The 17,319-nt window shown below is 30.1% G+C and overlaps 1 protein-coding gene across 1 annotated transcript; it reads right to left on the bottom strand.

Annotated features, from left to right (window-relative positions):
* Window positions 1-1,594: 1,594 nt before the first annotated feature.
* On the bottom strand, window positions 1,595-15,347 carry LOC129918524 (hormone-sensitive lipase). Its single transcript, XM_055999119.1, has 3 exons — window positions 12,439-15,347; window positions 2,164-2,289; window positions 1,595-2,092 (listed from the first exon to the last, which is right to left on the bottom strand). Exons 1-3 carry the CDS (start codon window positions 14,866-14,868, stop codon window positions 2,021-2,023), a joined length of 2,628 nt encoding a protein of 875 aa, XP_055855094.1. The 5' UTR covers window positions 14,869-15,347; the 3' UTR covers window positions 1,595-2,020.
* Between the last annotated feature and the right edge of the window lie 1,972 nt (window positions 15,348-17,319).

Consider the following 17,319-nt stretch of genomic DNA (forward strand, 5'->3'; position numbering starts at 1 on the left):
TGAGGAATTTCCCTTTTCATGATAGCTGCTTTAAATTTGACATGACATGTTTTGGTTTTAAGGAATATGTATATTAAAATAAATGTACATGAATACAATCACAAAAAAAAAAAACGAATTTAAAAACGTGTTAAATTGTCCACAAAAAAATATTATTTATTTTTTTTTCATTATTTTAAAAGTTAATGAAATAAATTTTTGTATCAACTCCGTACTCACCAGAAAATAAATCTGCAAAAAAAAACCATAAGACCTTTAGTTGAATAACTTTCGACTTGCTTAGTAGATGTCCAAAAAATAATTTTATAACCTTGTAATATCAAATTTTGAGATTCACACTGCACAGAGATTCTATATCTATAACTTTTTGATTAATTTTTCCTTTCCAGCTCTTATACTAAAAAATTCGAATTTTTATTTGAAATGATAACCGTTCAACAGGAACAAGTCATTTAATTTTAACGGAAGTACTAAAAACTTGATATTAGTAAGCGCCATCTATCCGCTATGTTATTTTCGAAATATAAAATTGGTTGCTGCATTGACTAGTACATAACCGGACATCCGCTTATTTTAGTAAACGTTAATTTTAAATATAATTTTTAAAAATCAAAAAGATAAGGCAATAACATTCTTGGTCATTTTGATTTTTTTTTCAATCTTAATCTGTATCCATCTGTGGAAATATTCTTTTGATATTTTCCAATAGCTAGGTTCTTTTGGGTGCATTTATCTACTGCTTAGTATTTAAAGTTGCATTCAACTGCTATTTCACTTTTGCAGTTTACGCTTAAGAACATCTTGTAATTGCATTTTTAATGCAAGGCCATTTTCGTAAACGGCCATACGCTTTGGCAGAGCTATTCTCTTTGAAGCCTCGTATTAAGTTGGACAGAAAGGGAAATGTTAATAAAATACCGTTTTCCCAGAATGGCACACGACCTTTTATTTAATTTTAAATTTGAATAAATGATAAATTTAAAGTTTCCCCATTATAACTTAGCCTTTTAGCTTTCCATGAGGGCCTTGGCCTTTAAAACTTTTTCTTCTATAAATTTAGTTTATAAGACGTTCTATACTGCCCATAATCTCGTAAAGGCCCTAACTACAAAATTTTCGATTTTGGAGTTAGGGCATTGTCTCTGATTTATCCTCATTTTTTTTTTTAGCCTAGGTCTTCAAATAAGTCAGAAAATTCAAAATGTACTTTTGATTTTTTTTCATTTTTATATGCAAATTGCGTGTTTCCCTCTATAACTCAGAAGTAAGAAAAGTGTAGTTAGGGCCTTTACGAGATTATGGGCAGTATATAAGTTATGAAACGAAAGTTATTCTTTTTGCGACTAGCTCATTTCGTTCTGCCTTAATTTTGTATTAGTTTTGGCAATTTGAAAATCTTAGCTGGACTACTGGCTCAAACCAATTTCAAACGAAGTACCTGCCCGTCATGATCGGGCTACAGAAAAAAAAAACTCTTCAAATTAAATCATAAAACATATTTCAATAAAAGTAAATGGTTTCTTTATTATTATTTTTTGTTCTTTTTTTTTAATAAATAGCATTATTTTTTTTATGTAGATAAATGTATATCACCCAATTAAATTGTGTAAAACCCACCTAATCTACATTATAATAATTATACATCGTTATAAATATAAATGTTATGCTAAATTGTATATCGAATGTGGTGTCTTGGTACAATAAGCTTAATTATAATATGAGTAAAATTTAAAATCGATCCATTATAATGGTATAAATAAAATATTACATAGAATTAAAAAAAAAAAAAAAATAGCTGCAGTAATGTATTCATTACAAATGTTTTATAATAAAATGCAATTATTATTCGTGCATTTACATAAGCTATATAGTGTTGCTTAAATGATAAATAAAATTAAATTAAATAAAAACAAAAACATAAAAGCGGTGCAAGCTGCTCATTTTAAATACTTAAGCCAACGATAAAAATTAAACAAACATATTTGTATATTATATAAATCACAATACGCCTCATGCAAATTTATGTGTCATTTAATAATTCTTTTATGCATTTAATGCAATGTTTTGAGCCATCCATTGCTTCACCAGAGAGCTAGAACGAAATTAGAAAATGAAAAAATATTACCAATTTGTATAAAGTTGTGAATATTTGAAAATAGTTACCATTGTAAAATTTAAGAAACCATGAGGAAGACCCTTAAGGATATCCAAAGAAATTGGCCTGCCTAGGCTTTTGAGTTTTTTGGCAAACATAACACAGTCATCAAGGCATGGATCCATATCTAGTGTCTGCAAAAAAAAAATTACGAAAAAAAGAATTTTTGTAAAAGAGCTTGTTTTTTTTTAATTGAATAAGAAGTGTTATAAATTTTAAGTTACGAAAAGATAAGAGAAGTTTAAGAGATAAGTAGGCACAGATTTTGGGTTATAAGGATAAAAAAAGATGAGAGACTTGTTTAGATATGGTTGGCATAGGTTTGTTAACTGTGAACTCACATCTTTAAACTAAAACGTATTTCAAGACTTTGATCAGAAGTTATCAAAAGGTAAGAGTAAGTAAGTATGTAAGTAACTAATTCATTTTTATTCTACTTTTCTTAGCATAGTTAACAAAAACAATGAATTTAAAATCTATGACTTTGACGTCAGCTCGGTTAGCAATTTTTAATTTTATGTTCAAATAAATAGTTTTAATTAATTTATAGTAGAAAATTATTTACTATATAAATTCGGTTATTAATAACATCCTATATTTATAAGATGTTATTAATAAAATCAAAAGGTAAGAAAAAACAAATATATATATATAAAACAAATATTTCATTCCAAATAACTCAGGAACCAAGCCCTAGAGAAATGTTTGGTTTTCAAATATGAATAGAGATTAAAGAGACCTTTCTTTTGATGTCTCACTTGATGAATTTATAGGAAATATTTTAAAATGCAATTTTTTCGGTAAGGGGTTAACCTTGAAATCTAGAAAATCAAAAAAAAAAAAAACATTTTATTTTTTATCTAAATGCATAGACCTGTTTTCCACTATCTTATACATATCTGTAAACAAAAACTTGTTTCGAGACTTTCGAAAATGAAAAAAAAAAAAAAACAGAATTGTAATTTTTGTACCTAAATGCCTAGGCATGTTCACTATGAACTCATATCTTTATTCAAAACTTACTTAGGCCCATTTGCTGAAACGAGTCTTAAATATTTATGTGAAACATAAACCCTTAAGTTCTACATTACGGTTTGCACGAACTTCAAACTGTGTCATAAATTCCTCTAAGTTTAACATAACTTAGGGGGAAGAAATAGTAGAACTTAAGCTGTTATGTTCTACCTAGGCACTTTTATTTTATGAAAAAAGCAAGAATGTCGCTCAAAAATTGATGTCGGTAGTACAAAGGACACGAATTATTATCAATTTAATAAAAATAAACTTACATTCATTAACTTAAACCATCCACAGATGGTACAATTTACACCACAGTTTTTTGTATGAGGCACTATTTTGCTGTCATATTTCATTGACTAATTTTGACACACCAGCACATTTACACACACACACGAATAATTTTTGTTTAACCAATTAACACTTATTTTTGGCTCAAATATACTTTTTTACACTTTTATTCCGCAAGATAAAGATACAAACTTGAAAATTTAACGATATTGCTGTATATTAATTGCTAAATTGCTCAAAATCTATTTAAATTATTTGACGTTTCTATTGATTTGACTTTTGAATTTGAAGTTCTCAGCGATTTATATCATGAAAGTAAATCATTGCTAGGTTAAACATAAATATTTTTTAGCAACTTAGAATAAACTAAGTAAAACACAAGAGTTATGTTCGACCTAGCTAAGATGAGAATTTATGACTAGTATGAGCAAATGGGCCTTAAAGACTTTCATCGCAAGTTATCTATTTCAAGAGGTAAGAAAAAAATAAATATTTCATTGCAAATAACTCAGGAACTAAATCTTAAAGAATTTTTTGGATTTCATTTTTGCATAGAGTTTAAAAACCCCCTTTCCTTTAATGTCTACGCTGTACAAAAAACATGAACAGGTTTTTTTAACAGCTTTAATTTTAAAACTACCATAGCTATAAATCAGAACTACCGGATTTGGAGCACGGTGTTCTGCTACAAAATCGACAACGTTACTGGACTATAAACTGATTATAGTGTTCAACTGGGAAGTTTACTTATCAAAACGGATAAATTAAGGACAATGCATGATAACAAACTTCAAAATAAATACAAATTGAAAATACTTATTTCATGGTCCATAATTATTTTCAATCATTAAAATTATTTAACAAGCAACCATAGTGCACTATTTACGATAATTAATTCCTATACACATTTTCTTGACATGTAAGTCCCCAGAGTTATAATTATTTTAATCTTGCATAATATCATCTACTTCAACAGACGTAACATTGCATGGCTTAACAAACGATTCAAATCATGGAGGGTTTCATTTTTTTGTTGTAATAAATTCGAGGTTAATTTCAGATATCTGATTTTAATTTAATAGCACATTAATGTTATAAACTAACATTATGTATATTATATTTAATTTAATAAAAAAAAGAAAAAAAAATAACTTCCCCAAAGCAAGTCAAGAATAAACAACAAGTTAAGCTTTGGTGTGAGTTTATGTATACAATTCCAAAAAAAAATCAAGATAATATTCTTTTGCACAAAAAAAAATCAACACAATTACTGAGATAGAATTTTTTTTATTCAAAGAGCTTTGTAATATTTCTAAGACCTTAGAAGTTAAGCTACAGCCATGTGGTTTCAAGTCAAGTACAATAGAATAATAGTTTTTCATGCTGAATAATGTTTATCTTCCATTATAAAATCAAATAGAAACTAAATAAGGTTTCAACTTGAAATGATGTCTTGGTTTAAAATAATTTAATCCATTAAATTATGCTTATAAAGTCACCTCCTTAATCTTTAAAATTGTATTGGAATTCAAAACAATTACTTGGCTTCAGTTATGCATGTTTCGTTTCAAATTGGTTTTCATTTATTTATTTATTTTCATATGAAAAAGCAATAACATACAAACTTCGTGTTAAAATAAATATTTACATATAAATGAGTACCTATAGATGTTTGGATGTAAGATTTGCACAATGACTCATGGCCACAATGTGCTAAACTTCAAGAAAAGATTCCAATTCACATGTTTATTCAAATGGATGGTTTCTTACTAATAGTACAGTCTCCTTCATCCGGATGACTGATTAAGCTTCGTTATTGCTTGGCTACTTTTTCAAAAATAAACAAAGACAACGTGTTTGTATGGAAGTTTCTCATTATAAATTCTAACAAAGTATGTAGAAATTAATTTAATTTTTTTGAGATTTGACTTAAAACAATTTTAATATCATATAAATTATGAAGTTTAAAATTGTGGTGCAAAGGTCCCTTCAGACTGTTTTTTTTTTTAATACTTGTCTCAAAAAAAACCGGACATTCAACCTTAACTTTGCTTTCCGAAATAATGAGGTTATACTGTATTTGGATGATGCAACTATGTATACATCTTAACCATTCACATTATTTTTTCCATAAAGGTAACTGAATGGATTTCTGGTACATCACGTTGGCAAGTCATGTTATTTTGATGAAATCATATAAATTGAAAGCTGTCGACAACGAAGCGGCAAATAACTACTTTGAAGTACCATAGTTGAGCTTAATGGTTTAAACATTGGAGGTTTAAGCGGATCATTTAAATAGAAGTAACTATCTTTGTGAAGTTATAAAGTTGGCTTGAAAAGTTTCCGATCTATTTTCAAATATTTTTGTGCAATTTGGCCAATCTGACGGAACTTTATTCGCGGTTCCGAATACACTTAATTTTTTAATATAAAGCGTTTTTTATTGAGTTGCAGAATTAATTTAGTTTGCAGAAGTAATGGCATAATACGATATTTAGTATAATGTACTACATTGGAGTAGGAAGAGCCGACATAAAAAAAAATATTTAAAGAAACGGCTTCAACGATTTTGAAATTATTATCTCCAAAAATACATCTAAATAAAAGAATTTAAATTGCATAGCTACCTGTTTTGAAGCTTAATTTGATTTATGATACTGTTTTTCATTTAAAAACGAATTTTATGTATTTTTTTCATGTACACTAATCAAATTTCTATACAAAAAGTCTTGAAAATTTAAGCAACTTGAACTCTAAGGGCAAGTTCATGCGACCCAGATAAAACGGATACCCTTTCATGTAACTCAGTTTACAATTTTCTTTAAAACGGCTCTTGTAATTGCTTTTGTAATTCATATAAAATGATTTTTATGTAGAAAAACAGAGCTTTAGAAGGATTGAAAACAGTCATCCATGTTGGCAAATAAACTAAATTTAAATCACCTTTCTAAGGTCACCTAAAATATTTCAAATTGTTGACAATTATCTTGACTGTTAAATAGTCTTTCCGGTCCAAAACTTTATTTGCAACTGTTATATTTCCTTTAAATCCATTAAGAAGTTGAGAAAAAAATCATTTGTTCTATATTATTCATATATGCATTGTACCTATAAAATATACTTTGATATATATTAGGGTGCTTCTAATGTTTTAGCGTTAAACTACCGTTTTTTTTAGATTGAGTTTAAACGACAGCTTTACGATGTTTACGTTATAAGATTTCAGAAAAATCTAAAATAAAAATTACCCTAATGTATAATAGTGCTAGTGACAAAAACTTATTGATTTAAGCATTTTAAAGGAAATAATGGTACGTACATTCAGATATTTCATCATAATTCTCGACAGTGACAAGATATACTTTTGCTGGGTTTGTCGTTTCCTTCCATCAATGAAAAGTAAATAAATACTCAACTATAAAGCTTTTTAATTGATGCATATGCAACTCAAATGTGATAACTTTTATGAATGAATTAATATAAAAATAGCAAAACGTAGGTGTGAGTCTGGAGTTTTTGCAGAACAAAATGTAATATTATATAAATATTTATACAAAAAATGTAGGTACTCTCTATATATCAATTCCATTTTTCCATATGTTTGTATTACTCAAGGGATTAAATACGTAAGTTTATTCAATGTATGTTACTTATGTAAGCGATTTCTACGAAATTTGTTAGTACAAATACAAACACCCCTTCATAAGTTCTTTTTTGCTAACTTATGGATTTTTTTTACAACATATGCAGCCATACTCTCTAATCTAATGTTTTAACTTATTGTAAAAGTCTTTTTTTATTTTGGAAAATTTGTTTCGTCTTAAAATCTAAGACATTAATCTTAAATTATTTTTTACATTTCCAATACATTATATCAATTTTTTGAAACGTCGATCGTTAAAAATCTAGAATTTTTGTTTTTTGGTTCTTTATAATTTTTCAGTAGTGTACAATAAGTTCTTGGATTTCACAAGCAGCCGGAGACCGGGTAACCTGTCCAATTAACGGATTTTGGCAAAACATATACATAGTACTCGGCAGCCTACAGCGAGGCAAATTTAGGAGGAACCTCGAAGACGGTTTGTTCGCGTGAAAGCGCCCATAAGAATGTGTTCCCAGGTGCATATAACCCGGTCACACCTGTTTGAGTTCTACCAGCTTTGGAGCTTCAAAATAAACTCGACCAATTCGGAACTAATATGCCTCAGACGACCAGCTTAGCATTGCAGAAGCATTACAATCACCCTTTCTGATGGAGTGCATCTTTAAACCAAAACTGATGTCAAATAAATATGGGAATCAAATTCAACTAGTTGCTCCGCTTCAACTAGCAGCCGTTTTGAAGAAAGCTTAATTTCGTCGTTACCATCATCCAGGAGACTTAGCTGCTACTTTGGAAGTAACTTATAAGGTCCATCATCACCTACAGCTTTTCAATATAGCAGCCCAAGATATTTCCACTTTTGATACCTAGTAGCTAAGGATCTTCTCGATAAGGCCTTGATAAATACCAATGACTATTTTAACTAGGCTCATTTATTTTTTAAGACTTTTTCTGCTTATGCAGTTTCCATAGAAGATAAACAAACTAAAGCTTAGATCAAAAACATATAAAAATTCACAGTCGAACAAAAAGTGTTCTGTGTAAGAAATAAATTAAAATAGAATGCTTTTGTGTAAATAACAAATATTTTGTTCGTTTATTTGTTATTTGAACAAAACAATTCTATTTTCATTTTTTAACCTTACACTATTTGTTTGACTTTTTTTTTAAATTTATTTTATAGGGAAATATTTACACTTAAATGTTGTGTGAATTTTCTTAAAAAATCATCAGTAGTTGTTGAACTTTTATATGTTAATTACAAGTTGTTTTAAGTTAATACTGCCCATTTCATCAATTTTTCAAAAAGCTAACAAACTTTCAATCAATTTTTTTTTTTTTTCAAATGCAAAGATTACTATTACCAAAGTTGTTTGACTTACTTAGTTTAATCTCGAGATTTGATAATATTCACGTGGGGGATTTGGATTACATATGTACTTTAACGTAGCTTTCAAGCAAAATTCTTATCTGCTGCTATACTTTACGTAATGCACATTTTGTGCAAATTTAATCAAAAAACAAGTCGTCTAGCGATTCCGATTCATTAATGAGTCAATACCTCTTCATTTTATTGTTTCGAATTTTTATATTTTGTTTTGTTCTGTTTTCTTTTTTTTTAGAGGACAAAAATGCACCCAAGAGGTATGAATATTCAAATATATAATTAGATTCTTTGTGCTTAGTCTACATAGATTGTCTGATATAAATATTGCCATAATGACTGAGGTCAGTTTACGTCAGTAAATTTACCACAATCACTCGAATAAAAACCAAAGGGCATTTAAATTTAAAACTATAAACAGAAACAAAAAAAAAGTACTGTTTTGATTACTTTTGCCAATTTATGTACCTACATAGTATACATTCAATCCTCGTGGTTTTAATAATTTTGTATTTCTATCGGTCTGAGTTATTGTCAAACTTTGAACTGTGATGTGATAGAACGAAAATAAGTAAACCATTGCAGACGTTTTTTAATCTTATCAAAATTCATAAAATTAGTTTTTAAACTATAAAAACTATATCGATAATGTGATCTCGTAGTCATGCAAAAATTATTGAAATAAATCGGAAATAATATAAATAATTCCTTTTTAATTTTTATTTTATCTTTTTTCTGGTTAAAAAATAAACTTTCCAAATTACCCAATTATTCCAACAGGTATTTAAATTCGACCTTGGTTTATGCATCATCGAAAATCGTTGGTTAAATAAACAAAACAAAAAAATTAAAAAAAGGAACAAAACAAAACAAAAAAAAAATTAAAAATGATTTATCGTTTAGCGACAGTGACCATCAAACTGAAGTGCATGCATACCTCAGCAAAATCTGGAAATTTGCGGCTTTATCAAAAAAGCAATTGAGCATTAAATGGATTTTTGATTTTTATTATACAACATAACGTAAATATAAATTTAGATGGTTAATCGTTTGGCAAATCTGCATTTGCAGCGGTTTTTTGTTTTCTGATAATCGGTTATGAGGTCAGTCTGCAATGTCAAAGTCAAGTTTGTTTATATTTTAACATTGTGAACCCACGTAGGTAACTTTAAAAAAAAAAGAAATAGTATAATATAATAGAAAGATAAATATAAACAAAATATTATAATGCAAACATTTCTACATTGAAACCTTTTGATACTAAAAAGCACATGACCTTTCTATGTTGTTAAATATTGTGATTCAAGTTGAGGGCCATGTAAACAACTCTTCGTGTTTTATAATGCTTGTTTGATAGTAAGTTTGAAAATAAGAGAAATCAAGTTGAAAGATATCTACCCTGGTTCATTATGTGTTAAAGCCTATGACTTTATTCCAATCCTAAAAAATAAGTACATATGTATATGTATTAACTTTTTAATATCTTTTTAAGCGTAAAAGAAATAAACCATTTTCTTCTGCAAGCATTTTTTCAATGCATTAGCGAGAGACCAATTTAACAAAGCCTATCGTAAAATTGCTATGTTAACATTAGAAACACTTATCAGAAAAAAACGCGAATTGGGGCATACAAAATAAATAAGAGCGAAATTATAAAAATGTGTTTAACCGTGAAATATTCCATTTCCCGACTTTTCGCAAGTTAGTCAAATGTAGGTCAGTATTGTTCATGTTGACTGATAAAATTGATATTCTAGAAATATTAGGGCTCAAAATCAGAAGTTTCCTACAAGACATGTATATCAGGAGTTGCTGAATCAAACCCAACAATTTAATTTTATTATTATGTATGTACAACATATATACAATTTTCAATCAAAACTGGAAATATTCATTTTGTTTGCGATATGATATAAGAACATTTAAAACAAATGGGACGAATTTGTTTTGATAAACGTTAAGATTAGAGTGTGTCTTTAAAATCTTACATAAATGTGCTGTAATAAGAGGTTGTTTGAAATTTTATTCGAGCAAAATAATCATTTTTTTGATTTAAAATAAAATGTCTAGACCGGAAGGGTGATGTTTTATGAAGTAAAAAAAATGTGGCAAATATTTCGGATTTTAGCTGACCAATTGTCTTCTTGTTCTGATAACGCATTTTTTTAAGGTACATTTTTATACCGAATTTATAAGTCTGGCATGTTATTTTATTGACACCGGACGTGATTTAGCCCGAAACCGTACGAAGTATGAAAATTTCTATTGATTCTGATAACTTAATTTTTTAAATGCTGTTTTATTGAAAAAGTACAACTTATTTTACAGAGACGATAAAGGATGTAATTGATAGCTTATTTTGATAGTTCGGTTTTCTTAAAAAGATATTCACATACTAACAAAAGTAAGAAACTCAGAAAACACAGTTTTTCACCGGGTTTAGGATTTTCGCAAAAAAGTTCTAAATAAATATTTGATAGTTTTTTGTTTGCATTTTTGAAATTTTATACTAGAAAATACCGATTTACAAATTTTTAAAATAAGTTTTGAATTAAATAAGTAAATACATAGATAATAAAAATATTGATTTTTAAAAAAATAATTGTTTTATTATTTGTATATTTCGGCCATTCCATTTGCATTTTTAAGACATTTTCACGCTTATTATTCAGTTTATTTCGTTGAAGAAGCAATATTTTTTCTTAAAACATGATAAAGTCGAAGTTCTAGAAGTTTCAAGAAAAACTTATTCAAAATAGCTAAATTAACAGACAAAGACGGTAAGGGAAAAGAATTGTACGCGTCTTCACCATTACTGCTTTATCTGTCAATGATTTGGCTACGTTTAATTAGTTTTTCGTGAAACTTTTAGAACATCAACTTTATCATGAGCCATTAAGACGTTCCAAGAAAAAAGATTGCTTCTTAAACGAGATAAACTGGAAACAACGTCCATATGTCTTCTCCGTTACTTTGGAATGGCCGATTTAAGAATAATATACTCTTTTGAGAAAAATCGATCTCAAATATGCTTTTTTTTATTTTAGCTGTTGACAATATTTTCTATAATAACAGCTAAATTGTTCCACGCCAGTTTCTCTTTCTTTGCTTGAAGTATTCTTTCAGAACAAGAAGCTTCAATTTCTTTTTAACGTGAAATTTCTTTTTGTTTGAAGCTAAGTTTTATTTAAGGATTTGTTTTTTCTATGATTTTTTTTTTAATTCAGGGATAGTTTTTCTGTCCCAGTTAGACTTAAAGCATTTTCGTTTGGTAATTCTTAAAACTGTCCGGAACTACCCGATTTAAAATTCCAAACGAAAAATTTAAATAGATAAACAACATACATATATAAAAATTGGAAATCTATCATCTTTTTTGAAAGAAAATAACTTAACTAACACGCGAAAGTTGTTGTTCATTCAAAACATAAATCGATTACAAAGGTAGCATCACTGAAAGTATGAAAAAGACATACAAAGTGGTCTCACAAGAAGTGAAACCACTGTAACTTTTTTCTTTCACGACATACAGACTTATTTCGATCATTAAGTTGAGTACTGAAAAACGAAAACCTCACAAGATTTTTTCCCAATTGACTGAACTATGTGTTATTTTTTTCACTTCAGAAACGTAATATGAAATGATTAATTTAAATTTGGGAGGAAGAGGAGCTATTTAGAAAAAATTGTATTAATTCGTAACATAATTCGTTTTAGATAATTGAGACGATTCATAAAATGACATGTGACTAAGCTCAATACAATTAAATTAGAAAAAAATCACTTTTCATTTAAAATATTTTTTTTTAGTTAAGAATCAAAAGGAAACTACAGTTTTATCTCCGATATCTAAAAATATATCTATTCATCTGTATAAAAAATGATATCATTCTCGATCACGACAATATTACTGAACAACTTAATTTGAATATTTAAATTTAAAAGTGATTTATAAAAAAGAAATAATATTTAAAAAAAACTCACCAAAATCTTTGTAGCTGGAAACTTAGCCAACCAATCATCCTTGGCCCAATACGGTGACAAAAATGGATCTTTCGGCACATCAAATTGAAACTCCACACTTGGACTTCTCGCAATCAATGCATCTAAATTTCTCAAGTCTTGTATGCGATGTCTATTGTGTCCAGTTTTAATTTCACTGGATGTGATGTATTTGCTTAAAGTCGATGAAATACTGTTAACGGCATTATTCAGCCTTCCATGTATACTCTCCACAGCCATAACTTCTTTCCCAGTTTCTATCATTAGATTTTCTTCAGAAGAAGTTTTTGCTGAACTTTTCAGTAGCGTAGGATAACCATTCTCTTTAGCTTCAACACTATTCGTATCGACAACGTATTTGTCAACAAAACGATCAATATAATGTTCTGAATCAGATTTTTCGATATTCACCGATGTGAGAAGTGAAGGTTTTCCATTTTCCACATTAGTTGTTGCAGGTGGCATATGGACAATTGGTTGTGAATCCGATTCAAAGGACACACATGAACTATTATCTTCTGGAGATAGTAAATCAGTTCGTTCAACTGTCTGACTGTGATACGATGCACTAGCAAAAGTGTCACTACTCTCATCAGTTCCCGAAGCCGTTGCATTAATCGGAGTTCCATCTCGAATCTCTCCAGCTTTTATATTCTCCCAGTTGGAATTCTCAGCTACCGAAGAAACTGGACTCTTGGTCGATGACGTACGCCGGCTTGTTTGCGAACTTGCATAAGGATTCACATTACTATCCAGATAGTAAGTGATGTTGTTCATTGATGCATTTGTGATGTTATTCAGGATTTGTGTTTTCTTTTTGTTCTCATCGATTATTTGTTTACTTGGCGAGGCATAGGCTTGGAGACACCGCATCATAAACCCAAAAGGAAGCAAAGGATCCATCAAACACAGCAATCTCGCCGGACTTGGTACAAAACTCACCAATGTCGGCGAATATGCGAGGAATATTCCATCAGGCGCTCGAATTCCAAACTCAATGCACTTGAGGGCAACTCCAATGCAAAGATTTGCTCCAGCTGAATCTCCAGCACAAACTATTCTCTCCGCAGTAGTACCAAGGGAAGCTGCATTTTTAACCATCCAACAATAGGCATAAAAGACTTCTTCCAAAGCTCTTGGAAATGGTGCTTCCGGAGCTAGACTATAATCTACCGAGAGTATCGGTGTATTCAAACTCACAGCCCAATCACGTAAATACAATTCGTGAGATTTCGAACTCTGTGCAACAAATCCTCCTCCATGACAATGGAATAAAATACTATTGCTAGGTGGAAGAAGTTTTCGCCAGCGATTACCTTCACCAATCATTCCTTGGCGACGATTGTAGCTCAACAAACGAACCGATACGGTTCCTGGTCCCAAATGACTCTTAGGCACTGGTATATCGATGAATTCTTCATCTTCCTCCGGTTTAGCAACAACACGGAGTTGTAATGGCTCCGATGGAATTTCGATGATTTTATTAACTTTTATTGAACTCCCAACAATACTGGGAATTTTATGCATCAGTTCACTTTCAGCCAAAAACCAAAAAGACTTACAAAAGTCTACATTGGCATTTTGAGAGATATTAACTATCCTTCGAGCTCTTAGCTCTGGATTCAGAAAATACTTGCTACCAGTCCAAACAGACCGTGTAGTCTTGGCAATTGGCCCATCAGCATCTTCGCTGTAAAACGATTCAGAAAAACCAGCCATACTAATCGATATGAATCTCAACACACCCCGAATCGAATCGGTATACTGAAATCCCAAACACCGGCCATAGAAACAATACTGATTGATAGTGTCACCCATTTCAAAGAGCTCCTCGGCGCTATGTTCGCCCTTAGCGAATAGATCACCATCTGGTGACCATTCACGGAGTATTAATAAATATTTGAGGCACGTACAAAGGCTCAGCAATAGCTGACTACATGACTCCACCTCTTTCATGTAGAATTTCTTCCTAAAAAACATCGTACTTCGAGTTGCAGTTAAGTTCTGCAATATTTTCAGTCCATAATCGATGCAGGCACTAGTGACAGTGACGAAACTTCGATAACCATTGCCAGGAGTGTGTTCGTCAAAGTCATACTCATGCATGAATATGCGTATTTTACCCACTAGCTCTTTGGCTAGATGAATCCAATCGACCCAGGCCAAGAGAGCGGCATGGAGACGTTGTCCTCGCTCTGATGGGTCATCTTTGAAATGGAGACCGTTTTGCAAACAGAGATTCTCTAGATCGTGGTAGGATTTGTAATAAATATTATCGATTGATGATGTGATGTCGGTCAAAGAGGCCGACGTAGTTTGTTCGATTTTTATAGAAGAGCCATTTCCATTGACAGAATGGGCATCATTACCGGCCGCAATGACAACGGTTGCGGTGGGTTGAGCGCATTGCATTGCAAAAAATTTATTTAAATTTTTCTACCCCCGTTTTCTTAACAAACAAAAGGAAAGTAATTAAAATAATTTAGTTGTATTTTTTTTTGGGAAACTTTCACTTTGAATCTTGAAGGTGCTTTTGGTTCTCGGAACTGCCCGCACGCATTTCTTTTTTTCAAAAACAAATTAAAACAAAAAAAAGCAGACGATGGATTTAGATGGAACGGCCTTGTCTACTGGCAATATTATAATAGCTCTAGAGTTCTATCTATTCTAAAGGTTTCTACCTACTTGACGAGTATTAAATATGTGTTCCGAATGCTTATCGAGTTGAATTTCTACTGTTTTTGTTTTATAAATGCACAGACGAGCAGAGCACAGAACAGAAATGGGATTTATTCTTTTTTAATTCATTTTTCATTGAAAAGAAAAAATTAATTGCAAGAGCTTTTTCTTTTTTGTGTGTTGTTTCTTGGTTTCTTTTTCGATGTGTGAAATGCTGCTGAAGGATGACGTATATACGAATGACAGTGTGTAGAGAGAACATGTGATAATTGGAAAGAATGCGATGACGTTTAATTGTTTTTCTTTTTTGTGTTTACATTCGTAATTGGACTGGTTTGTCGGTTATCGGTGTTTCTCTGATTTGGTCGTTATATTCGTAAGGGTGTGTGAGCGGATGGTTAAAATGAACGAGTTCAGCATAGAAATTTGTTTAATGACATATCTTCTATTTGCTTTTGAGATTTTCGTGTAAAAATTTCAAATTTTTCCTCGCAAACAGAATATGAAATCTAGTTTTGTAATTGTGTACCAAATGTGTACATATAAGAAAAAAACATTTAAAAATAAAACAACAATTAATGTTCAGACAAATGTCAAACAGAGGAGTGTGTGTGAAAATGCGTGTGCTTGTATGTGTGATTCCAGATCCATAAATCTGAATCTCGAATCCATTTTTTGGAATCTAAAGTCGCAAATAGATCATATAATCTGAGATTTTTCCACTTCTTCCCCTCTTCGCCGTCTCTTTTAGTTATCAGATTCACAAATCTGACTCCCTATCGCAAATAGAAATCAACATAAATGAAGATTTGCAGCCATATTTATAAAAGAATCTTAAATCGTCGCCTCAATAAAATAATGTCGTATGTTACATTCGGCTACTTTTGGGAAAACGCAATCAAAGTTCAGAATTTTTTTCTCGAAAACTGTACGGTGAATTTTTTTAAAAATATCATGGTATATACAGAACACATTTGCCTATTGAATTGCGTTAGAATTATTTCAATAGCCGTTTTTTATTATCACTTAATCAATGATCTATATGGATATAGATCATTGATTAAAATGTATTACAACAACTACATGAGATCTTGCAAGATCACGATTCGTGATCCTGATGAAAAGCAAGATCTCATGTAGTTGTTGTAATACATTTTAATCAATGATCTATATGGATCAAGTGATAATAAAAAACGGCTAATATTCCAATCCAGAAACAAATAATAGTCAATTTTGGCCAATATGCCGTTGTCGTATGTAACGTTTTCACAGAAAAAATTTGTTAGTGAAACACATACGACAAATTGATGACACATACGACAAAAAATAAACAAAGTTTAATCCTACACTTGTTTACGACATACGACATAAAATAGAAATCAAGTTCGATGCGAAAAAAACACATAGAACAAGGTTTTTTCTTTTAAAACGGTTTACGTTAATTTATTATTTTAAAGTAGAACAACTTAACTCTTAATTCTTAAAATATATTTTTTTTGTTTAAACAAAAGAAAAAAACTTAAAATAAAATTTAATTCACAGGAAAAATTATATTTTTATGTTATTTTTCAACAATTTTTAGAATTCATGAGATGAACTTTTAATTGTCGACCATTCCATTCGCATTTTTAGGACATTTTCACGCTTATTATCCAGTCTATCTCGTTGAAGAAGCAATCTTTTTTCTTGAAACTTGGTAAGTCTTAAGGGCACATTATAAAGTTCTAGAAGTTTCAAGAAAAACGAGTTCAAAATAGATAAATTATTAACAGACAAAGACGGTAACGGAGAAGATTTGTACGCGTCTTCTCCGTTACCGCTTTATCTGTGAATAATTTGGCTACGTTAAATTAGTTTTTCGTGACACTTCTAGAACATCAACTTTATTATGAGCCCTTAACACCAACCAAGTTTCAAGAAAAAAGGTTGCTTCTTCAACTAGATAGACTGAAAACAAATTCAATGTTTGTGTCTTCTCCTTGTGAAATGGCCGTTCTTTAAATACCTATACTTTTTTGTCTAAACAGAAAAAAACTTAAAATCACATTTAATTCATAGAAAAAATAAAACATTTTTATGTTATTTTTGAACAATTTTTAGAATTAGAATGGTAGATTCCGATCGTTGGGTTGATTATTTGTTGATGTGGATGGAGTATAGACATAACAATATCATGTGCAGCTT

Source organism: Episyrphus balteatus, chromosome 4 (assembly GCF_945859705.1).
Source record: "Episyrphus balteatus chromosome 4, idEpiBalt1.1, whole genome shotgun sequence".
Lineage (NCBI taxonomy): Eukaryota > Metazoa > Arthropoda > Insecta > Diptera > Syrphidae > Episyrphus > Episyrphus balteatus.